At 46.5% G+C, this 25,285-nt stretch overlaps 1 protein-coding gene across 1 annotated transcript; it reads left to right on the top strand.

The window, feature by feature from the left end:
* Positions 1 to 1,168: 1,168 nt before the first annotated feature.
* On the top strand, positions 1,169 to 21,652 carry PTRH2 (peptidyl-tRNA hydrolase 2). Its single transcript, XM_082245794.1, has 2 exons — positions 1,169 to 1,455; positions 21,077 to 21,652. Exon 2 carries the CDS (start codon positions 21,087 to 21,089, stop codon positions 21,600 to 21,602), a length of 516 nt encoding a protein of 171 aa, XP_082101920.1. The 5' UTR covers positions 1,169 to 1,455; positions 21,077 to 21,086; the 3' UTR covers positions 21,603 to 21,652.
* The last annotated feature ends 3,633 nt before the right edge of the window (positions 21,653 to 25,285 follow it).

Here is a 25,285-nt window from a genome sequence, read left to right as displayed (position 1 = left end):
GGACAGTCTGTCCATTCTCATCCGATCCGCTGGATGGATGGAAAATAGGGTTTCCATCTGTCCGGTTTTGACCGATTGGATCGGATGTCAGCAGACATGTCTCCGCTGACATCCAATGCCCCATAGAGATGCATGGGTCATCTGTTCAGATCCGCCAAAAAAATGACAGGCGGATCTGAACGGACTCCCTGTGTGAAAGGGGCCTAATGTGCATTAAATTAGCCTCAGAACCTGTGTAATTCATATGTGTTTGGGTTTAAAGGGATGAGGTGGCAACCCTTGTCAGAGCCCTTCAGTTAATGGGTACCTGGAACAAACAAGTCCTATGAGCCTCCCTTGCGTCAGGGCCCTAGACTGCTGTCCATTCTGCCCCTATTATACCACCTCATGAAGAGTCCATTAAAAAGGATGACAGCATATCCTTTATTTTGAGACTGCAATCACACTACTACGATCACACCGCACACTGACACTGGTATATGCATGCTCATTCATTGTGACTGGCACCCTAATGCACATATATAGAGAGTCAAATTGGACTGATGTGAACACTCTATGCACTATCATGAGCTGTGTTGGTGAAAATAGTGCAGGTGGATTTTTTCATGTACCGTAATGTGTTGACAGCAATGCATGAGTGTCATTATAACGATACATGCCTTAGTTTACTGGTGCTTTAGGGAACACAGGAATGCAAACGGGCCCTTAGACAGTGTGCACAGCGGAAACTCATAGAGAAAAATGAAAATCAGGATTTCTGGGCAATCGAATTATAGGAAAGTGTGCCTAGAAGAATGAAGATGTCCATCCGATCTCCCATTGTTCACAGACACAGTGTGATGGCCAGGGTGTCACTGTCAGGCATCTCCCCCATCATGTGATGTCTATGGACTATGGTGATGAATGGCCACCCTTATCCAGTGCTGATCGCAGTGCTCAGAGGATGAGCAGTGACATTAGGGTAGGAGAGCAGCGATAATAATCACACATGTAGGCAGAGGTGATCCCCTGACATCTGAATGACGCAGCCCCAATGGCCATCACTGTCACACACACAGGGTGCTGACCCCCTACCATGGCAGACACGTCCCTACACCCCGATCCTCACTCACCTCCCACCTGCAGCCTCTCACTCGCGATCTGTCACACTCACCGGGTCACTCCACCGGAACTATCGTCAGCGCTGTCACTACACCTCCCCTCCTCACCGATGATGTCATCAGCCACCGACACTCATTCACCGGCTGGGCTCGGAGTTGTCGGAATATTCCGGGTGGTACCTGAATACCACAGCGGTGTCCGTGCTGTACGGAGCAGAGCGCAGCGATAGACAGACGAGCGGTGCAGAGGAAGGAGACAAAGTGGGGGCGATGAGCGGGCGTGACGTCATTGGAAGGCGACGGCGTACCAGGAAGCTGCGAGGGGAGAACAACGTGAACGTGTGTTCGGATACCGGTGAGAGCCGCTGTCCTGTGTATCTATCCACACCACCTGTCCTTGCATGGTGTGTAGTCTGCTGTACTCCATTCCCAGACTCGGCTCCATTATATGCATCTCATTGAGAGGTCCTATATAAACTCATTATGGTACAATAGGGCAGCCTTGCTAGTTATTTGTATGCTCTTTCTGTCCCAGATGAAGGGTCAGGCTAAAAGGCACTCATTGTGGATGTGCTAGCTCATGTGTCAGCTAAAACCTTATCATTTACATTACTAGCCCCAGGATCCTACATTCACTATATCTGGTCTCCCACAGTACGCAGAACATGGAAATGCAATTATTTTAGTAAATATAAACTGCTAAATACCTTTTCCCATCAGCAGTATATAGCAATCTTGTGACTTCTATAGGTGTCTGGGTAGAGCTTGTAGGAGGAGTTTTCATTCTCCCCTGACTGTCCTATGAGGCTGTAGGACCCCTGACCCTCTGTCTGGACAGTGCTGATTGGCCCTGTGCTGATCACATGCACCCTCCCAAAAAAAAAAAAAAAAGAACTCTAGTAGTGATGGGCTCAGGCGTGTTTGGATCAAGCCATTACTGCACACTGCCAATCATAGGGTGTTTGTGCAGGTGCCGGTCGGTAAATGCCTCACTGCCTATGATTTGCGGTGTGCAGTGAGGGCTTCCTGGTGGGCTCGATCCCAACACGCCCGAGCCCATCACTATCTAGCAATACACACCAAACTGAGCATGTGCAGCTTACCCCCAAGGATCTGTTCTATCAGGACATTGGGGACTGTGGAAGAAGGGGAGCAAGCAGCTTTTTTACACAATGCAGAGGATTAAAGTATAACTAAAAGCACACTGATCTTTTTTAAGTTTTGGATAGAGTGGAGAGAGATTAGAACACCTGTCCGTTTTTATTCACCCTCTCTATTTGTTCTGTTTACCCATGGGATGGTAGGAAGGAGATTGTGCAATCTTAAACTTACCTTATATCACCTTATATCTTAAAACTTAACTTGTATAAACAATACCCCCCTTTTTTTTTTTTTTTTTTATTATATAATAAATAAGGCACTCGGACTATAGTTTTGGTAAAAAACGGCCGCGGCTTCTTTATTGACTGGTATTCAAAATAACATAAACCATCTTTATAAATATCAATATAAATAAACAGACCAACCCAGTCATAAAAACTCGGGTTGTCATTCACATAAGATCAAAACAATTTGATCACCATCCACCATACATTATCATAATCAACATCATATAACAAAAAATACACGTCCCCCTCTATAACTAGAGGTGACCCAAACCAGACAATTTATTGAAGCCGCGACAAACCAGGGGAGGGCGGGAGGGGAAAAATCCAGATGGAAGGTCTGAAGAGATGTGAGCCCCTGAGGGGCGGGAGGCAGCTTAAATATGCTTCTTCCTGAGGTAACCTCCACCCCATAGGCTGAGGTGAGCGGGCGGAGAAGGGGCTCATTCGCTGATTCCTTAGAGAGAGAACCTAAACTGCCTAACAACCACCTGTTCTTTCTAAACAACCACTAAACTGCCTGGTAACTCCTTCTGGCGGGAAAATGGCTGAGGAGAGCTATGGGCCTCATTATCCTAAGTTCTTTTAACCCCTTCCACCAGCCCATATGAAAGGGGGGCTAATTTTGCCCCCTTTCCAATATGGGATGGTAGGAAGGAGATTGTGCAATCTTAAACTTACCTTATATCACCTTATATCTTAAAACTTAACTTGTATAAACAATACCCCCCTTTTTTTTTTTTTTTTTTATTATATAATAAATAAGGCACTCGGACTATAGTTTTGGTAAAAAACGGCCGCGGCTTCTTTATTGACTGGTATTCAAAATAACATAAACCATCTTTATAAATATCAATATAAATAAACAGACCAACCCAGTCATAAAAACTCGGGTTGTCATTCACATAAGATCAAAACAATTTGATCACCATCCAAAAGACAGGCAATACCTCATTGCCTGTCACCACACCCCCGAAGCGCGGCCAATTCAATTAACGAACCCAAGTTTGCATTAAATATGTCGAGGCCAATACCGGAGAGGTGAACGCCATCTCCCCGGTAAAGACCTTGAACCCCACCTTCCAAGTCCGAGTGCCTGTACGATAATACATTCACCTGTGCCAAAAACTTTTCCAAAGCACGATTAACACGCTTTTTAATTTTACCATGAAAACGCAAACGACCGGACGACCAGACCAGCCTGTGCACAATCTCCGAAAACATCACTACCATTTCGGGGAACCTTAGCTTCAGACTGTGCAGGTCGTCCCGTATTTTAAAAATCAGATCTAGGGTTCTCACTTTTCCTATATCGTTCCCCCCCAAGTGTACCACCAGAATGTCAGGAGGGGGTTGGGATTCAAACAAACTCTCCATGCTAGGTAATAACTCCTCCCATCTCATGCCTCTCTTACTGAACCAGGAAACTTGAAAACGATGTTGGTCCAAGCCAAGGATTTCGGAATATATCCGTTGCCTCGCTCGTTGCTGTGCCCAGAACACAAAAGAGTGTCCCACAATCCACACCTGCAATGGATTACCTGCAAGGAGCAAAAACGAGGTTAGGGCGAACATAAGAGGTGTAACAATCTGATTTCCATCTACCAATGTTTTTAATCAATCCCACCTCCAAACCTGCCCTTGACGCCTCAGTTGCCGCCCCGATCCGAAATGAATGGGACGAGAACCGCAACTGGCCCAGGCCAAGCGACTGTAAACACTTCCTAAACACAAAATCAAATTGGTATCTAGTAAGTGTCTTACCATTCGCATGGATCAGGAAATATACATTATCACCCTCCCTGACCCTTAAATAATCTGAAACCAGCATCACCGGGCAAACCGGAGAACCCCTAAACCTGTGTAGGTGGCACCAATGTCCCAAACCCCTCTGATCCGTTTTAGATTTGACCAGAAACACACTTACTCTGTCCGCTGTACAGCAAACATTTGTAAATTTAAGTCCCGAGCCAGCAACCGCGCGAACCGGAATCAGCTCAGATATTCGCAACGCCGCGAAAAACAGCAAAGAAAAAATTGCCCTGAACAATATGGCTTCATACGCCGAAAAACATATACCCGACACTGCTGAACATAGACTTTGTAAAATGTCCAAAGTGACAGGGCGACGCAAATCCGGATGAGCCGTTCTCCTCCTGTAACCTTTCATTGCCTGTTGGACTGAGAAAAAAGACGCGCAAGCCGGATGACCCCGCAACTTTACAAAAAAGGAAACTCCTGCCAGCAGCTTATTGATATGCGACCAGGAGTACCCCTTTTCAAAAAGCGAGTTCAGAAAAAACAGGACCAACTCCTCTGAGAAGGACTCCCGAGGGCTGTTCACTGAAGCAAGAAAGGACAGCCACACAGCAAACGCCGATTGGTATCCCGACCAAGTGCTGTGCGCCAAGGAATGCTGTACATTTTCCATCACCAGCTCTAAACCAAATCCCACAGGTGAGTCGGGCAAGGCACGCCTACAGAATCCGCTTCTGGGAGGAGCTGAAAGAATTTCTGAACCTGGAAACGAGATAGAGAATCCGCCAGGTCATTGCTTTTTCCAGGAACATGAGTAGCCTTAATCCACACGTTCAACCTTAAACATTGTGAAACCAAGTACCTGAGCAAAGCAATGACCGGCGGAGACCTAGAGGACAGGCAATTGATGGCGTACAGAACACCTTTGTTATCCGTACTAACCATCAAACGCCTGTTCCTAAAGAAATCACCCCAAACCTCCAACGCCACCACAATCGGGAACAGTTCCAGCAACACAATGTTTTTAATTAATTTAGATCGCCTCCATCTCTCGCACCAACGCTCCGCACACCAATGGGTCCGCCAGATTGCGGCGAAGCCCACCGAGCCCGCAGCGTCAGTGAAGAGCCTGAAATCCGAATCCAAAACAAACTCCTCTTGCCAAACGGCTCTACCGTTAAAATGAAGCAGGAACTGAAGCCATACCAATATGTCCTCCCTCATATCATGCGTCACTCTGACGTGCGCCGAGGGGGACTTCAAACCCGATATTGAGAGGTACAGTCTCCTGGAAAAAGCCTTACCCACAGGTATTACCCTGGAGGCAAACGCCAATAACCCCAGAAGAGACTGCATCTCTCGCAGACATACCTTCTTTTTTCTCATTACCAAGTACAACATACCTTTCAGCCGTCGAATCTTTTCCTGCGGCAGCCGAAATTCCATCAGATTTGAATCCACGGTGATGCCTAAAAAATCGATACAGGTGCAAGGCCCCACCGTCTTTTCACCCGCTAATGGGATGCCAAAATTCTCACAAAGTATGAAAAAAGAATTAAGAATGAACTCACAATCAGGGGTGTTCGCTTTCCCCATAAAAAGGAAGTCATCCAGATAGTGAATTACCTGGGACTTACCTGTCACCTGCGTCACCACCCACTCCAAAAAAGTGGCAAAGCACTCAAAATAAAAACAGGAAAGCGAACACCCCATAGGAAGACACCTGTCAAAATAATATCGTCCTTCAAAAAATATACCTAGAGAGCTGAAACAGGAAGGATGCAGAGGCAGCAAACGGAAAGCGGACTTGATGTCCGTTTTTGCCAGTAATGCCCCCCTACCCAAACCTTTCACGATACATAGAGCATCTTCAAAAGTCGAATAATGCACCGATGCCTCGTCCAAGTCAATCTGATCGTTTAAAGAATCACCCCGCGGATGCGACAGGTGATGGATCAAACGAAAAGCATTCGGCTCTTTTTTAGGAACGATACCTATAGGGGATATCCGAAAGTCATCGAAAGGGGGGGAACAGAACGGACCCACAAACCTTCCTTCATCTATTTCTTTATTAATCTTTTCAAACACCACATGGGACATACCAACAACAGATGGCAGATTGTTAACCATAGCACACCCCCGACCCGCAAATAGCGGAAGTCGGAAACCTAGACTAAAACCATCAATTAGCAGATCCGCCTTCCAGCGGTCGGGGTATATTTGTAGCCACGGCAGCAGCTCTGCTAGCTTCACCGGCGTTCGGGCCTTTTGGAACACTCCCTTGTTGAGCCCCCGCCATTCGTCTGAAGCATTTGGCCACTGGGTGAGCACCGGCGCAAAATGCGCATTCGTGCCGGTATTTACAAGTACCCGGCCATCGACACTGCCCATCATTAAACGCAAAACAGATCCCCCGCTTGTAAGCCGAGGGAGCTGCTGGTTGGGGCACCTGTGCACCAGGTGCTGCCCGGGGCTGAAAGGACCGCTGGGGGAGAAATAAATCCAACCAAAGTCCCACATCCTTAGCACCCCAGGACAGACCTGGATGCACTGCCATCTTTTGTCTAAAGGCTACATCGTAGTTAAACCACGATACCCCCCCGAACCCCTTATAAGCTTCGAGAATGATCTCGACATGATGAAACAAACCCACGCTTTTTTCTGGGAATCTTTCGCACATAACAGAGGAGTATATGCAGAAAGCCTGAATCCAGTTGAAAATAGACTTAGGGATAAAGCGCTTTCTATCATGTTCCTCCTCCTTGTCACCTTTTGTCATAAATTCCCTAGAGGAAGGCAAAAGGGACAATAAATCTATATAAACCCCTTGCCATATCCGCTCCTTTAAGGAGTCCGGTAAATGCATACCAAGGGGTGACACTGTACAAGTCATGGGTTCCTTCAGAACCGATTCAGGGAGATTTTGTGTCTTAGCCACTTCAAAAAGACTACCTCTACTTTGCACACTAGGGGGCGCCCACACCTCACTAACCTCTGGCCCCCCTTCCCCTGCTCTTGGTAAGGGGGAATTCTGGCAGAAATCTCTGAACAATTTAAAAAAGGTATTCGGGCTATTGACTCCCGGCAACTCACCACCCGGGACAGCCTGTCTTCTGGGGGGATTCAGATCCTCTGGCTCGGACTCCTCCACTTGTGCCTCTTGATGGGGGATGCATGGCTGGCTGCCGGCCTGGAGGGGCGCACCTTGGGCAGCAACAGGCGGCCTCACTCCAGCTCTGACTCCAGCTTGTGTGGGCTCAGACCGTCTTGACCCCGCCGATCCGCTTCTACGGCCCGCAGCGGCCTCCGCCGGACGTCCTCTCCGGTCCGCGCTCTCCGCCCTCCGCCCGGCCGGGCGCCTCGATTCCACCGGCGAGTACCGTCTCCTCGGTGTCCGCTTCCTCCTCTCAGGGCCGACTGCCCCGGAAATGCCTTGCCACGTCGCATCTCCGCCGACGTCACCCGACCGGTGACTGGCGTCCACATCCGGCGGGCCCGACATCACCTGACTTGCCGTGAACTCCGACCCGGTTGCAGTGCCACCGACATCCTCTGCCGCCACCGCAGACACGGTCTCCGAAGGTTCCACCGCTTCCACAGTCCTGGGTAACTGCAGACATCTCCGGAGCCACTCCTCACCGCCCTCTTCTCCCGCACGCTCCAGCAGCTGACGAATGAGGGACATATTCGACCGAAAATCGGTACCAGGAGCAGGTAAGTCCAAGCAAAAGAAAAATCCAGATGGAAGGTCTGAAGAGATGTGAGCCCCTGAGGGGCGGGAGGCAGCTTAAATATGCTTCTTCCTGAGGTAACCTCCACCCCATAGGCTGAGGTGAGCGGGCGGAGAAGGGGCTCATTCGCTGATTCCTTAGAGAGAGAACCTAAACTGCCTAACAACCACCTGTTCTTTCTAAACAACCACTAAACTGCCTGGTAACTCCTTCTGGCGGGAAAATGGCTGAGGAGAGCTATGGGCCTCATTATCCTAAGTTCTTTTAACCCCTTCCACCAGCCCATATGAAAGGGGGGCTAATTTTGCCCCCTTTCCAATATTACATTGAAAGTAAAAGAAATTACCTACATTTTGGGTTGTCCCTAGAAAAGTAATAGAGGGGAAATCCTCCAATGGGGGATATTAGTTCTGGTGACCTGGGGGTCCCCAAGGAATATCCTTTGTAGGGATTTCCTCTCACTTCCTGTTTGGCTCTGGAACAGGAAGTGAAGGGAAATCTCCGCAATGGTACAAAGATGACGAAAAAAAAAAAAAAATCTGGCGGGTTATCACCCTCCCTTGCGCTATCCAATATGAAAAGACAAAAGTTTTGCCTATAGTTCTACTTTAAGCCCTTAGGTACCACAGTGAGTATAACAAGCATGCTTTACTGCATATACAGACTGATTTTACTGTTATGGGTTTAGTAACACTTTAACCTGCTGAGATTACAGGGGAGAAAACGAAAAGCTTAGTTAAGAGAGCTATGGTCACATCATAGATTTAACATCGGTATTGTAATAACAATACAAGCAATATTTGACAATCTAAGGACCCTTTCACACATTCCGGTCCGTCGGCGGACTTTGTTTATCTCAGCGGGGGATAGATCCGCCGATCCCCTGTTGAGCAAGCCAATGGCAGCTGTGTGCGGAGACAGAGCTGTCAGGTCCCTGCTGTTCTCTATGGGGGAATCAGATGGGAACGGACCATCTGTCCATTCTCATCCGATCCCATCCGCTGGACGGATGGAAAATAGGGTTTCCATCTGTCCAGAGTTGACGGATCAGATGTCAGCAGACTTGTTTCCGCTGACATCTGATGCCCCATAGAGATACACGGGGCATCCGTTCAGATCCACCAAAAAAACTGACAGGCTGATCTGAATGGTCCGTCTGTGTGAAAGGAGCCTTCTAGTCAAAATCCCCTTCATGTTGTGAGTTCTGCCTGTCTGATGATCATCAATTTCCAAATCTTCCTGGATTCCCAGCTTCTCTTCTGCTGTTTACTTTCGATATCTAAGGACTGCAAATTCCATAGCATCTTGCTGCCTGCAAGCAGTGATTCCTGTACTAATCCGCCTCCTGAATCTCCTCTTCTCACCACCTCTGTAGTTCAGAAGGCAGGCCCTGAGAAATGTGTGGCAGCGGCAGCAGTCCATACTCACTTTTGGCTCCCAAAAATTTGCAGAAAAATTATCCCCTAGAACAGGGGTGGGGAACCTTTTTTTTGCCAAGGGCCATTTGGATATTTATAACATCATTCGGGGGCCATACAAAATTATAAACTTAAAAATTAGCCTGTTATATTTTTGAAAGGTGTTTATTTATGAATTTTCAACCAACAACACATAATACTAGCCTGTTATATTTGGTCAAACGTTTAATTAACTCACCGCTAATGTGATGGCTGGAACTGCGTCTCTTTGGTGAAGTGTGTGATGTTAGCTGGTATTGATGATGTTGCTATTCGCAACTGGTTTTCGGTCAGTCTGGAGCGCAGTCAACTCTTTGCGGTGGTAAGTTTTGAAAATAACTGCTGTGCTGTGGGTGCTGCTGGCTGATACTGCTGTGGGTACTGCTGGCTCAGGCTGGTAGTGCTGGCTGGTAGGGATGCACCGAAATGAATTCTTGGCCGAAACCGAAAATGCAGGATGCCCTTGGCCGAAAACCGAAAATGACTTTTTCCCCAAAAAAAATTTAGAATGGATAGAACAGGGGCATACATCAAAAACAGGCAGCGACGTACACCTGTCGCTGCCACCCTGTCACAGTATATGTACTGTGACGGGTTGGCAAGTGGTTAATTTAATTACCAATGGTATTTCTATTATGCAGCATGAGGGGGTTAATGTATTGCTACTGCTGGTCACTCATCTATTAGTGACCGACCAGTGGCAGTTAATTAACCCCTTTGTGCTGCATTAGTGCAACCAGTATAAGTGCAACCAGTGTTAATTAACACTGATACTGGTTGCACTAATGCAGCACAAAGGGGTTAATTAACTGCCACTGGTTGGTCACTAATTCATCAGTGACCTGCAGTAACAATACATTAACCCCTCATGCTTCATAATACAAATGCCATTGGTAAGCTGCCCTAGCTCTTCCCCCACTGCCTCAGCGCCCCCCTCGGCAGTACACCCTCCCCCCCTCTGGCTCAGCGTCCCTCCTCAGGTGTCCTTCATTCAAAAGAAGCACCTCTGGCCAGCGGCCCGCCTCCCGGTGATGTCACTACTACGATCTGTGTATGACTGAAGGGACATACCAGGCGGGAGGGCGGGGCGAGCGGCCGCTATAGATATAACTATGTGATCCTTCCCTGTCAGCTCAGCGGGACTGTGTGTGAATGAGAACTTAACTGACCTGACACCTGGCGGGGGGGCGGGGGGAGCGGCCGCTAATGACTATAACTATGTGAGCTTCACTTCCCTACCAGCGGAGATACATGCCTGACAGGGAAGTGAAGCTCACATAGTTATAGTCATTAGCGGCCTCTCCCCCCGCCCGTTGTCAGGTCAGTTCAGTTCTCATTCACACACAGTCCCGCTGAGCTGACAGGGAAGGGATCACATAGTTATATCTATAGCGTCCGCTCGCCCCGCCTTCCCGCCTGGTATGTCCCTTCAGTCATGCACACATCTAGTAGTAGGGACGTCATTGAGAGGCGGGCGGCCGGCCAGAGGCGGGATATTTAAAACCTGCCCTGCGCTGCGCCCTCCTCCTTCCTCACGGCGGCCATATTCATTTCGGCAATGTTAACCCATTATCGGCCGAAATGGGATAGGCTCATTTTCGGCCGATAATTTCGGTGGCCGAAATTTCAGTGCATCTCTACTGGCCGGTACTGCTGGTGGGAAATGCTGGCTAAAGACTCAGGAGCGGCGCCGCGCTGGAGGAAGATAGATGTTCCTGTATCTCGGTCAGTCTCCTCACAGGCCAAATGCATTTGATATCACTCCACCTGTGACTCACTAAGACAGAAAGGAGCCGGAACTATACAAGAAATATAGACTCCGTTCTGACAGCTCAGCTGTGACAGACAGACCAAGCGGCACAGGGGGCCTGACCAAATGATTTTGGGGGCCGCAGGTTCCCCACCCCTGCCCTAGAATGAGGACAAGTCATTAGAAGATATGGGGGCTTGCTGCAGGGCTGGGGTCATTTCAAGGATAAGTGTACTTAAAATACAATCATCCTTTACACCCTGTTCCAAATTATTATGCAAATTATATTTTTCTCATTTACCTAAATAATTGATGTAAAAAACAGTCAGCATAATTCACGTTATCAACTATTAAGAGTACAATTCACATTTTACTGAACGAACCTCCTAATGATAACAATATTTTTTTAAAACATACAAAAAACTTACAATGCACTGTTAATTCCAAGTTTTTTTGCACAGTAAGTTTCAAAACACTTTATAGGTTGTAAAGAACTGAAAATTGTCATTTGTTGTGTTTGCAGCATATTTACTGAAATCAAAAGCTATTTCAACCAAACTTATAACAACATTTTAACAGGTCAAGTTACATTTTAACATATGACCCCTTATTTGATAGCAGCTTCACAAGTCTTGTATCCATTGAACTTGTGAGTTTTTGGACAGTTTCTGCTTGAATTTGTTTGCAAGATGTCAGAACATGACTCCACCACCGCCTTGCTGACGTTGCAGCCTTGTTGGAACAGAGTGACCGTCCACCAACCATCTACTACTCTATCCATCTGGACCGACCAGGGTTGCACGACACTCATCAGTGAACAGGACTGTTTGAAAATTAGTCTTCATGTATTTTTCTGCCCAATGCAGCCGTTCTGCTTGTGAGCATTGGTTAGTGGTAGCCGAATAGAAGGTTTATGCACAGTTGCAAAACTCTGGAGGACTTTACACCTTGATGTCAGTGGGACTCCAGAGGCACCAGCAGCTTCAAATATCTGTTTGCTGCTATGTAATGGTATTTTAGTAGCTGCTCTCTTGATCCAAAGCATGGATCTGGCAGAAATCTTCCTCAATGTGCCTTTATCTGCACCAACCAGTCTGTGCTCAGAATCCACCACAAATCTCTTAATAGTGCGATGATCACGCTTAAGCTTTCGTGAAATATCTATTGTTTTCATACCTCGTCCAAGGCATTGAACTATTTCACTCTTTTCGGCAGCAGAGAGATCCTTTTTCTTCCCCATATTACATGAAAATGCTGCTCTGCTTAATAATGTGGAAAACCCTCCTTTAGTAGTTCTTCCTTAAATTGGGCTCACCTGGCAATCTAATTATCACAGGTGTCCGAGATTGTTTTCAGTGATCAAAAGAGCCCTGAGACACAATGCTATCCATGAGTTAAGGCCCCTTTCACACAGGCGGACCGTTCAGATCCGCCTGTCAGTTTTTCAGGCGGATCTGAACGGATGCCCCATGCATCTCTATGGGGCATCAGATTACAGCAGAGACATGTCCGCTGACATCCGATACGATCCGTCAAATCTGGACGGATAGAAACCCTGTTTTCCATCCATCCAGCGGATCGGATCGGATGAGAATGGACAAACGGTCCGTTCCCATCCGATTCCCCCATAGAGAACAGTGGGGGACCTGACAGCTCTGTCTCCGCACACAGCGTGGAGACAGAGCTTCCATCCGCCTGCTCAGCGGGGGATCCGCCGATCCCCCGCTGAGAAAAACAGTCTGCCAACGGACTCCCCTGTGTGAAAGGGGCCTTTTTTTTTTTCATATTTTCCGCTATAAACAAAAAAAGAGTGACAATTTTTGAAATTTTGAAAAAAAAAAAAAACAATTTTCACATTCTGCTATATGACACTCTCTAAAAAATCTTTTTTTAACATTTTAGGCCAATTTGTTTTCTGCTACATATTTTTGGTAAAAAAAAATTGCAATAAGCATATTTTGATTGGATTGCGCAAAAGTTATCGTGTCTACTAACTACGGGAAAGATTTTTATTGGGTTTTTTTTTTTTTTTTTTTTTTTTTTTACTAGTAATGGCGGCGATCTGCGATTTTTGCATGACTGCGACATTGCGGCGGACAGATCGGACCGCTAACTGACATTTTTGACACTTTTGGGGGTACCAGTGACATTACTACAGTAATCAGTGCTAAAAAATATGCACTGTTACTGTAATAATGACACTGGCAGGGAAGGGGTTATCACTATGGGTGATCAATAGGTTAAATGTGAGCCTAGGGGAGTGATTCTAACTGTGGGGGGGGGGTGGCGTGCATCGGCTTCCCCGCTGCCGAGTGGGGGGCGAGAGCTTCCCCCCTGGCTTCCCGCGCATGACAGACGTATGTCTACGTCAATGTGCGCAGGAGAGCCACCCTGCCGCAGTAAATAGGCGGTGGGTGGTCGGGAAGTGGTTAAATAGAATTTGCATAATAATTTGGAACAGGTTGTAAAGTGGTTCTAAAGGTAGAAGGTTTTTTTTTTTTTTAAATAACAACCATGTCATACTTAACTGCGCTATATGGTGGTTTTGCACAGAGCAGCCCGGATCCTCCTCTTAGGTCCCTTGCTGGCACTCTTGCCCCCTGCTGAGTGCCCCCACAGCTGCTTGCTGTGGGGGCACTAGAGGTGAGCCGCAGCTCTGTGTGTCCACTCAGACACAGGGCTACCGTTTGGCCCTCCCCCCTTTTTCTCCTCATTGGCTAATTGAGTTTTTGCTCTACAGCAACAGGAGCCAATGGCGCTGCTGCTGTGTCTCAGCCAATCAGGAGGGAGAGTCCCGGACTGCCGAGGCACTCGTGCACATTGCTGGATCGAGATGGGGAGCTGCTGCACACAGGTTTTTTTTTTATCTTAATGCATAGAATGCATAAAGATAAACCTTCTGCCTTTAGAGCCACCTAATGCATTCTATGCATGAAGATAAAAAATCTTCAGTGTGCAGCAGCCCCCCTAATACTTACCTGCGCCCATCTTGATCTCGCGATGTTGCACAAGAGCCACGAAGTCTGGGGACTCTCTCTCCTCATTGGCTGAGACAGCAGCGGCGCCAATGTCAAAGTCAGTGAGCCAATGAGGAGAGAGGGAGTGGGGCCGAGTCGTGGCTCGGATACCCCCATAGCAAGCTGCTTGCTGTGGGGGCACTCGGCAGGAGGGAGTGCCAGAGAGGGACCCAAGAACAGGAGAATCTGGGCTGCTCTGTGCAAAACCACACAGAGCAGGTAAGTATGAAATGTTTGTTGTTTTTAGACAAAAAAAACAGAGACTTTAGTATCACTTTAAGAGTCGGTTCACACTAGCGCGACTTGTCAGACGACTTGTCAGCCTGACAAGTTGCGCTCCCTCGCGGTCCATTGACCGCTACAGGACCCGTTCTAATAGGAGCGACACAAGTCGCTCCGACTTAGAAAAAGTGTCCTGTACTACTTCGGGGTGACCTCGGAGCGACTTGCATAGACTTCCATTATGTGAAGTCCCTGCAAGTCGCTCCGAAGTCGTGGTGCATGGTAATGCACAAGTCGCCCCCGAAGTAGTAAGGAGTCGTGTCGCCTCAGTCTGAACCGGCTCTAAGGCTTTTTTGCAAAACTATACTCCAACAAAAGCTTAAAGTAGAACTATAGGCACAATTTTTTTTTTTTCTTCATTTTGGATGGTTATGGAGGGTTATAACGCCTATCCGATTTTTTTTTTTTGCCATCTGTATGCCATTGTGGAGATTTACCTTCATTTCCTGTCCCATAGCCAAACAGGAAGTGAGAGGAAATCCCTGCAAATTAGGGGAAATTCCTGGGGACCCCCTGGTCACCAGAGCTAATGTCCCCATTGGAAGAATTACCCTCTTACTTTTCTGGGGACAACCCAAAATTTGGGTTTTCCTTTCACTTTCAATGATAATGGTAATCAGGACCAATAGAGAGGCCGAATCTCGCTAATGGGGACAGCAATAAAAACTGATGTGTGAAAGGTGTTTTAAGCCCTCTGCACTCTATCCAAAACTAAAAAAAAAGTTTTGCCTTGAATCATATTGTATGGATTAAAAACACTGACAAATGCTGAATACATGCGTTTTCTGCATTTTTAAGCTTTTATCAGTGTTAGAGCTTTTCTAAAGCTGAAAAACTCCTTTTAAGACCCACTAGTTCTGTTTTTTTTTTTTTTTTTTTTTTTTCCAGCCAGAAAACGTCACTGCCAAAAACTGCTGCTAACAGCCTAAAGCTGGATACACACTATCCAACTTTTGTGGTTGGATTTCCTTCAGATTTACCTTTTCTATGTAGTGCAAGGGCCTGCCAGATTGCATACAAATTGAAAGTGTTTAGGTTTGACCTCCATATTATATGGTTTGGGTAAATCTAAAGGAAAAAGTCTTCAGAAAATCTTATAGTGTGTATGGTCCATAAGAGTCCTTTTCACACGGGCTTTCCCCCTGATGGACTCAGTTTTGCTCAGCGGGGATCGATCCACCAAGCCCCGCTGAGCAGGCGGATGACAGGTCCATCTCCGCTTACTTTGCAGAGACAGACCTGTCAGATCCCCACTCTCCTCTATGGGAGATCGATGATAACGGACCACCTGTCTGTTTTCAACCAATCCTATCCGATCCTCCAGATGGATGGAAAATAGGTTTTCCATCTGTCTGAACTTCATGGACAGGATCAGATAGCAGCGGATGTCAGCAGAGATGTCTCCATAGGGGTGCATGGAGCATCCGATTAGGTCCGCCTGAAAAACTGACAGGTGGACCTCGATCGGAAAGCCTGTGTGAAAGGGGCCTATGTGTGCATGGACACTTAGGATAACATACTGGGGAGTTGGACTGCAGAAAAAAACGCCTGAAGCCAAAATCAGCAGCTGTAAAAACGTCCAGTGTGCATTAGGCCTTACGCTGAACTAAACTTTCAGTTTAACCACTTCAATACTGGGCACATTCACCCCCTTCATGCCCAGATCAATTTTCAGCTTTCAGCACTGTCACACTTTGAATGACAATTGCGCAGTCATGCTACACTGAACCGATATGACATTTTTATCTTTATTTTTTTTTCCCACACAAATAGAGCTTTCTTTTGGTGTTTTTTTTTTTTTTTTTTGCACTATATATGAAAAAGGACCAAAAATGTTGAAAAAAATTACATTTCTTTTGTTTCTGAAATTTTGCAAACATTTAATCTTTCTTCATAAATTTAGACCAAATTGTTCTGCTTTTTTGCTGAGAATAACCCAAACCAGTGTTCATTATTTAGTCCGTAGGAACGTTATATAGTCCACAAACTATATGGTATATATCTGAAAATAGATCAATCCTGATTTACTGACGCCAGGACAGTAGAAATATCCCCAAAATGACCCCTTTTTGGAATGTATACATTTACTTAAGAGGCATGGTGAATTTTTTGTAGTTGTAATTTTTTGGAAAATAAAGAAAAAAAAAAACCAAATAAGTCAGCAGCTACAAATGCTGTAGCTGCTGACTTTTAATATTAGGACTTGCCTGTCCAGGAATCCAGCGGTGTCCTTACCTGAGCCAATTTTTCACTCGGCTCTTGGATGCTGCCACCGCCATTTTTAGTAAGGGAAACCTTGCGTCTTCACAGTCGGTTCTTTTCTGGGCATAAGCGCTGCGCTTTGTACTTTGTGAATGGCCCGGCGGGGGGGAGAAAGAAAGAGAGGGGCCTAACTCCTGGATGACTTTATCTGGAAGTGGGAGCAGGTATCTGTCAAAACCAGGTACCCTCTCCCCACCAAAAGGTGTCAAATGTGACAGCAGAGGGGGGGGGGGGGAAGGCAAATAAGCAGAGCTTTCCCTTTTGGTGGAGCTCCACTTTAATGTTATATACCTGATTTCACTTGCACTTTAACCTGCCTAAACATGCACATCCATTATCTCCTTTTGGGCTCTTTCACACGGGAGGTCCGATCAGATCCGCCTGTCAGTTTTTTACGTGGATCTGATCGGATCCTCCATGCAGCTCTATGGGGCAGCGGGTGTCAGCGGAGACACCTCCGCTGACACCCGCTGCCATCCGCATCCGATCCTGTGCGTGAAATCTGGACGGATGGAAACCCTATTTTTCCATCCGTTCAGTAATCGGAGCGGATCTGATGAGAGCGGACAAGCGGTCCGCTCTTTTTCGATCCCCCATAGAGGGCAGCGGGGGCTGAGACACCTCCCTCTCCGCTCTGCAAGCGGAGAGGGAGCTGTCATCCGCCGGCTCAGCGGGGATCGCGGATCGATTCCCGCTGAGCAACACGGATCCGCCTACGGAGGCGGACCGTGTGAAAGAGCCCTTAAGCTCACACTTAATCTGATGCTGTAGCTGTCAATGCCAATAGCTAACTTTTTTTTTCTTTTAAGATCTCAAGTTCTAAAGAGCTTCAGTGATATTCTGTTTTCAATAGCCACTGGAGAATAGGGATGCACCGAAATTTTGGCCACCGAAATTATCGACCGAAAATTAGCCTCTCTCATTTCGGCCGATAATGGGTTAACGGTGCCGAAATTAATATGGCCGCCGTGAGGAAGGAGGAGGGCGCAGCGCAGGGCAGGTTTTAAAAGTCCTGCCTCTGGCCGGCCGCCCGCCTCTCAATGACGTCCCTGTTACTAGGATCTCTGCATTAGTGAATGGACATACCAGGCAGGAGGGCGGGGCGAGCGGCCGCTAATACATAGTACTATGTGATCCTTCCTGTCAGCTCAGCGGGACTGACTATGTGTGAATGAGATCTGATCTGACCTGACACCGGGCGGGGGGGCGGGTTGGAGCGGCCGCTATTAGCTGTAACTATGTGAGCCTTTCACTTCCTTGTCAGCGGAGATACATGCCTGACAAGGAAGTGAAGCGCTTGCATAGTTACAGCTAATAGCGGCCGCTCCAACCCGCCCCCCCGCCCGGTGTCAGGTCAGATCAGATCTCATTCACACATAGTCATAGTCCCGCTGAGCTGACAGGAAGGATCACATAGTACTATGTATTAGCAGCCGCCCGGACTGTCAGGGAATTGAAGAGAAGTGAACGGCTCATAGTGACAGCTATTAGAGGCCGCTCGCCCGCCCGGTGTGTCAGTTCATTCATGGACAGATCCTAGTAGTAGTGACATCACCGGGAGGCGGGCGGCCGGCCAGAGGCGGGACTTTTGAATAATGGACACAGTGACCGGAGGAGCTGAGTGAGTTGGAGAGGGACGCTGAGAGAGGAGGGGGGAGGGGGGAGGGGTGATAGCTGAGGCAGCTTACCATTGGTATTTGTATTAATTATGCAGCATGAGGGGGTTAATGTATTGTCACTGATGCATTAGTGACCGACCAGTGGCAGTTAATTAACCCCTTTGTGCTGCATTAGTGCAACCAGTACCAGTGCAACCAGTGTTAATTAACACTGATACTGGTTGCACCAATGCAGCACAAAAGGGTTAATTACCTGCCACTGGTCGGTCACTAATGCATCAGTGACAATACATTAACCCCCTCATGCTGCATAATACAAATACCATTGGTAATTAAATTAACCTCTTGCCAACCCGTCACAGTACATATACTGTGACAGGGTGGCAGCGACAGGTGTACGTCACTGCCTGCTTTTGGTGTATGCCCCTCTTCTATCTATTTTAATTTTTTTTTTTTGGGGAAAGTCATTTTCGGTTTCGGTTTTCGGCCAATGGCATCCTGCATTTTCGGTTTCGGTTTCGGCCCAAAATTTTCATTTCGGTGCATCCCTACTGGAGAACATTACATTTTTGGAAACATAAGTAGAAATCTTGCATGGTCATAAGCATTTCAAATCTCACTTTTTGGGGGGGGGGACTCTGACAGGTAGGGTTTCTATGACTAGAGAGACCTATTGGTCTCTTCTGTTATGAATACTTCTCCCTACCTGTCAGCGTTAACATACACTGAGCCGTGAATGTGCAGCTCAGTAAATCTGCTACAATGTGGTAATATGTGGTCTGTTTAACGAAAAAAAAAAACAGAATTCAGTTTAACTTTGTGTTTAGTAAGATCCTAGTGGCACTGGGAAACTAAAAAAAAATGTTGAATTATTGAACATTGAGCCTCAAAGATTATGTATTTAGAATTTGTGAATGTGTCACTGCCCTCTGCTGTTCACTTGAGCCAGTTGTAAATAAGGTGCTCTATGCTAAGAGTCTTTTGTACATAATGTCCTGAAAATCAAAAAAAAATGTTTTTTTTGGATTGGATATGCTGGTCAACTTGCCAACATTGAATTTGCTAAAATATGCTACAAGTATAAGGAACTTTCAGGTCTCCATCATAGATTAAAGACTAAATCACCATATTTCGAGTGTACCATGTAGCACCTGTCCCCGCATCCCCCCCCCCCCAATCTCCCCCACTGACCTCAAAAACAGCGCTGCTGTGCGAGGCTCCGCCTGCATAGCGGCATCATTCAATCACAGGAATCTGAATGAACTACAAGTACTATCTGCCACCTCGATAGAGGACTTGTAGTTCTCAATGAACTGCGAGGGCACTGGTGAGCGCTCTTAGTTCATTTACACTTCCTACAGCTTTTGGCATGCGTCCAAATCTTCCTTTCCTCTCTTCAGATCCTGCCCCAGAGGCTACTGACAGGCGGTGAGGAAGCAATGCCCAGTAACCCCATTTTTGCCAACAAATGAGGTTGCAGGGCGCTTTGACATTTACTTGAGTGTGTAGTAGGGATCGACCAATATCGTTTTTTGAGGGCTGATACAGAATTTTCCAGCCACTCTTCAGGCTGATAGCCGATATTAGGTGCCTATATTCTGCACATTTTAAAGTTTTTTTTTTTTTTTTTTTTTTTTTTTGTTTTTTTTTACACTGTCCTTTTTAAAAAATATTTCGATCACTTTTATTGCTGTCACAAGGAATGTAAACCTCCCTTGTGACAGTAATAGGCAGTGACAGGTACTCTTTATGGAGGGATCTGGGGGCTGTAAGACCCCCAAACCCCCTCCTCTGCTCTTAAAAGCATTAAAAACGCCTGTTTGACTGTTTTAAATACTGTCATTTTTTTTAAATCTCGTGGCCCCAGTAACCAAAAGTGATGTCATAACATTGCTTCTGGGTTACTACATCAGAGACGCGATCATAGCCGATTCCAGCTTTGTTCGGGTTTTCGGCCAACCGGCGTACATGCCGGCTGGTTGCTCATGCCTCTCAGGGGGACGGGAGTCCTTGGCGGGGGGGCGTCCAATCCTGCTACTTGTAAAAACAGCCAAATGGCTGCTTAGCCACATCAGTTGTTATTAAAAGAGAGCCAACCATCAGCTCTAGAAAACTGAACCAGGGTGATGCCTGTAGCTGTACAGGCATCACTACGGTACAACCCCTTGAAGCAATAGTAGACACATCGGCAAGTTTGTGACCAATACTTCAAAAAAAGTGAATATCGGCCTCACCAATAATTAGTCGATCCCTAATGTGTAGCATTCAGTGTGCTTGCTGCCCGCCGATCGCTACATGTCCGGTGATCCTTGCCGCGTGGCATCTAAACAGCCCTGTCCACTGCAATCAGTTTAAGGGGGGTGGTTGGTAGGTGGCAAAAAAGCGTGGTTGACACGTGGACTATGCGTTTAAACAGTCCCTGACATTTTGCCTTGAGTGGCCAAGGTGAAAGGGTCTCTTTAGGGTTATTGCACTTTTTACTAAATATAAAAGTTTACATATCGACTCCATTAATAGCCTTGTTTATATAAACCATTTGCTCTACAAAAAATCATGTGCGCAGTTTGCTTTGCTTTAATATTATGACATCGGTAAAGATCAAATTGCATTTTAGACCAATTAGGCCAAAATCCAAAAATGACTAAGATTCACAAGCTTTTTCTCACAAACATGTTCATTTTAAAGCAGTAATACATTTTGTGTGTTTTGTTGTAGGTGATTAAAGATGGATTACATCACTAGCCCTGGAACTCTGTCACTGGCAGCGGGAATAGCCTGTGGTGTTTTACTAGGTTGGAGCCTGCGTGGCCGAATTGGCCGTTCAAAGAATGTAACAAAATTAACAGGAAGTGATGCGGGAAGTGAAGCAAGTGTGATGGGAGAAAGTGGAGAGTTCAAGATGGTACTAGTCGTCCGAAACGATTTGAAAATGGGAAAGGGAAAAGTTGCTGCACAGTGCTCACATGCTGCAGTATCGGCTTACAAGCAGCTCCTTAAGAGAAATCCTGAATTACTTAAGCAATGGGAATATTGTGGGCAACCCAAGGTGGTACTGAAAGCTCCAGATGAAGAGACTTTGGTTGAGCTTCTCACCCAGGCAAAAAATCTGGGACTGGCTGTCAGTCTGATTCAGGATGCAGGTCGCACACAAATAGCACCAGGTTCTAGAACTGTCCTTGGGGTCGGACCTGGTCCTGGTGATTTAGTTGATAAAGTGACTGGACATTTAAAGCTCTATTAAGGTTTCTGTTACTTAAAAAAAAATAGTAAATGATGACCTAATTCATCTTATTTCACCCTCCTGTTTAGTGTTTTCTAAAACCTAAAGATAGTAATAAACTTTACATATTTTGACATTGTAATTTTACAAAGTCACTTTATAACCAAAAAGGGTTTCTCTTCTGGGAACCACAGACCATACTTTTGTCCTATTTTTGACACAAGAATATCAAGTATGATATTGAGTTTGGAGAAAAACAAGTAAAGTTGCACTTGTATGGGTTACTGAAGTTTGCACAATGGTTGAAGTGCATCTCTGTTGTTCTTGCTTCACCTACTAACTCAGGTGTTCCATTTTTTTAAACACAAAAATTGTTAGGTTGGGTGGGATTTTACAGGGTATGAAAAACAAAATCATTTAAAATTTAAGAAATTTTATTGCACAAAATACAAAGTACACAATCCTTAAAAACAATGCGGTTGCGGTATAAAGGCTTTTTGGTACAACCATTTTCTAGATGACTTGATACCAGCAGCAACCCGGTGACTGAAACATGCAGGAGCAAACCCAACGCGTTTCGATAATTTTTAGGGTTTAATCTCTTCGTCAGGGGTATTAAGCTACCGTTTACAATAAATCTGTTTGAAAGAGAACAAAATTCAATTACATGTTCAACATATTCACATCATATATCACACTTTTAAAATCTCATATACACAAGGTTGTACTGACCAATAGTGCACCAAGCAGGAAACCGCATACTCTAAAAAACAAAATTGCTGATCCTTGGACACATACTGCATCATGAAGGAGCAACCTCCAGGATAGGACACCAGTAACCAGTCAGTTCTTGGCCCACAAGGGGTACAAAAAGGGACCCACTCCACCATGTATGGCGAACAAAAAAGTAGATTATAAGGGTCAGATTGTATCCCCTACTTAACGTTCAAATATGTTTGGACAAAAAACCCACCTTCAAATCTCTAAGTGGGAGTAAATGTAGTATGGGGTCTGCCACAATATCAAGATGCAGTGGCGTAGTGTGGGGGGTGCAGGGGGGGCTGGCCGCACCGGGCGCAACATCTGGGGGGGCGCATCTGCAGTGTCACTCTGTCTGTCTGACATACACAGTTCACACACATACACAGTTCACACACTGTCTGCGGCTGCCTCCATCTTTAGGCTGGGAGATGTCCAGCGCGGCCGCCCTATGGCTGAAAATGGCGGGTCGGGGCAGGGCTGGACTGTGCCTCACCTGTCCATTGGTGTAGGGTGGGGTGTCGTTGCAAGCCAAGCCCCGCCTATGCTGCCTCTCCTCACTGCTCAGTCAATTTCGCACCGAGTAAGTCAGCAGCCTGGCGCTATCACAGAGTGGGATTTAATCACCTGATTAGAGCCAGAGCTCTAATAGGCTTCAAAAAAGGGTGGACCCGGGGCGCAGAGCAGTGTGACCCGAGCCCACCCATTGTGTGACAATAGCGAATTAAAATTTGCTATTGTCACACGGATCCTACTGGCCAATCAGGAAGCGGGTCCCAGACCCACTTCCTGATTGGCCCGAAAGGGGAACGCATGCCATTGGCCGAGGAGGAGGTGGGAGGACTTGAGGAGACGTGGGGAACTGAGGAGAAGCCCCTGCTACAGGTAAGTCTCTCTGCATTGAAGGGGGCACGGTGGTCTGTCTGCATTGAAAGGGGGCACGCTAGTCATTCTGCATTAAAAGGGGGCACGCTGGTCTCTCTGCATTGAAAGGGGGCACGCTGGTCTCTCTGCATTGAAAGGGGGCACGCTGGTCTCTCTGCATTGAAAGGGGGCACGCTGGTCTCTCTGCATTGAAAGGGGGCACGCTGGTCTCTCTGCATTGAAAGGGGGCACGCTGGTCTCTCCTCCTTGAAAGGGGGGCACGCTGGTCATTCTAACTTGTATTTAGATGCATTTTACTTTAATTAGTAATTACATCAGTATTTTCATAACAAACAATACATGTGCTTAGGGGGTAAGGGTTTCTTTAACTAATCTAGTGGAAGAGACTCGAGTGCTAAAATCCTGCGGGTTAGGGGGCGCAAATTACTTGCCTTGCCCCGGGTGCTGACAACCCACGCTACGCCACTGTCAAGATGGACAGGATGGTACAGCCTCTCTGCAAGTTGAGAAGATATATGTATATATCATAAAAAAATATAAAGGTATTAAGGGGTTAACAATTGTAGTATCAAAAATTTCTTACAATCCGTCGTGCTGGTGTTCATCTCCATGGTCAAGTGGAGATTGACACCACCAGCCTTGTATGGACAGATTAAATGGGAGAGGGCTGTACCATTCTCCACAGTGTAGGGAGGTAACCATGAATTTAGTAAATCAAAAAGGGTCCTAATCTTTCTCACCATAGTCCCTAGATATAGGGGGATGCCGGAAGGAAATGGGGTCCAAATACCCCCTAAAAAGATGCCGCCGGCCCATCCACACCCAGCCAGTCAAGACCCCCGTATACGGGGACAGCGGCAATTGCCGGTGATATGAGCCAAGCAAGCGGGGCGTTACCTAGGGAGAGGCGTGATGGCGCGGAGCGGCGGCCCGCGTCATCAGATCACCAGCGCATATTGATGTTATGAAAAACTAGACGCAAGTCTGGTTTCTGGCATCAGTAGGGCAGGTCGGAGGCGTGGATAAGGACAACCGACCCCCCCCCCCCCCAACCCCCTTCCTGGGGGAAACCAGGAAGCCCGGAAACCGGAAGTCCACCCAGAGAGGCTCACAGTGCACTACATGGCCAAAGCAGCAATCTTATATACAAATGTACAGCATAGTTAAAGGAACATGGTTGACCATTCACAGAAGGATATACTCAAAGACGAATGAAGAAGAAGGTAACAAGAAAAACGGATGAAAGTTCAAGAAGTACCGAGAAAAAAGATACAGATGATCCAGAAAAATCCCCAATATAATAATTACAGACCAATCCACTAAATGTGGAATACATGGTACATATGATTCATATAACCATACCATATTATATGCATCACCCCAAATTATATTATATACAGGTTGTATCATAAAATGACATAAAGAAAGGGGAGGGGGCATTTAAAAAATATCCCCAATACAATAATTACAGGCAAATCCACTGTAATGTAAAATACATGGTACATATAGATCACATGAGTATACCATATTCTACCAGATTTATATAGACCATTCTGAACCTTCTGATGTAAAGCCCTCCAGAAATGGTTTGAAATAAATAGACTCATTGAGGCCCGCTGGTTGTGTGGCATGTAGTCTAAGTATCCATCTCTGTTCACATTGTAAGAGGGATTTGTTCCAGTCGCCACCCCGTGCACTGGGGTGCAAACTATCCAGGATTACAAAAGAGAATCCTGGAAAGTTGCCCCGGTGCACGAGGGTGATGTGTCTGCCCAGAGGCAGCTCTGGGTTGCATGATTTCATGCTTGTTATGTGCCGACCAGCCCTCTGTTGAAATTCCATTATCGTCTTGCCTACGTAAAAGCAAGAGCAACTACAGAGGAGTAAATAAACAACTCCCTTAGTTTGACCATTTGCAAAGTGTCGGAGTGGGAACCTCTCGCCATTGGGTAAAATGATATTCTGGGATGTATTCATCTATCTACATGTGGTGCATCCACCACACTTGAAGGTGCCCATACGTTTGCTAGGGTCTTTTCTATTGTTTTCCCCTTTGTACT

Source organism: Pelophylax lessonae (assembly GCF_965119305.1).
Source record: "Pelophylax lessonae genome assembly, chromosome: 2".
Lineage (NCBI taxonomy): Eukaryota > Metazoa > Chordata > Amphibia > Anura > Ranidae > Pelophylax > Pelophylax lessonae.
The sequence above is the reverse complement of the archived record's forward strand: the minus strand, read 5'-3'. Positions and strand labels throughout refer to the sequence as shown.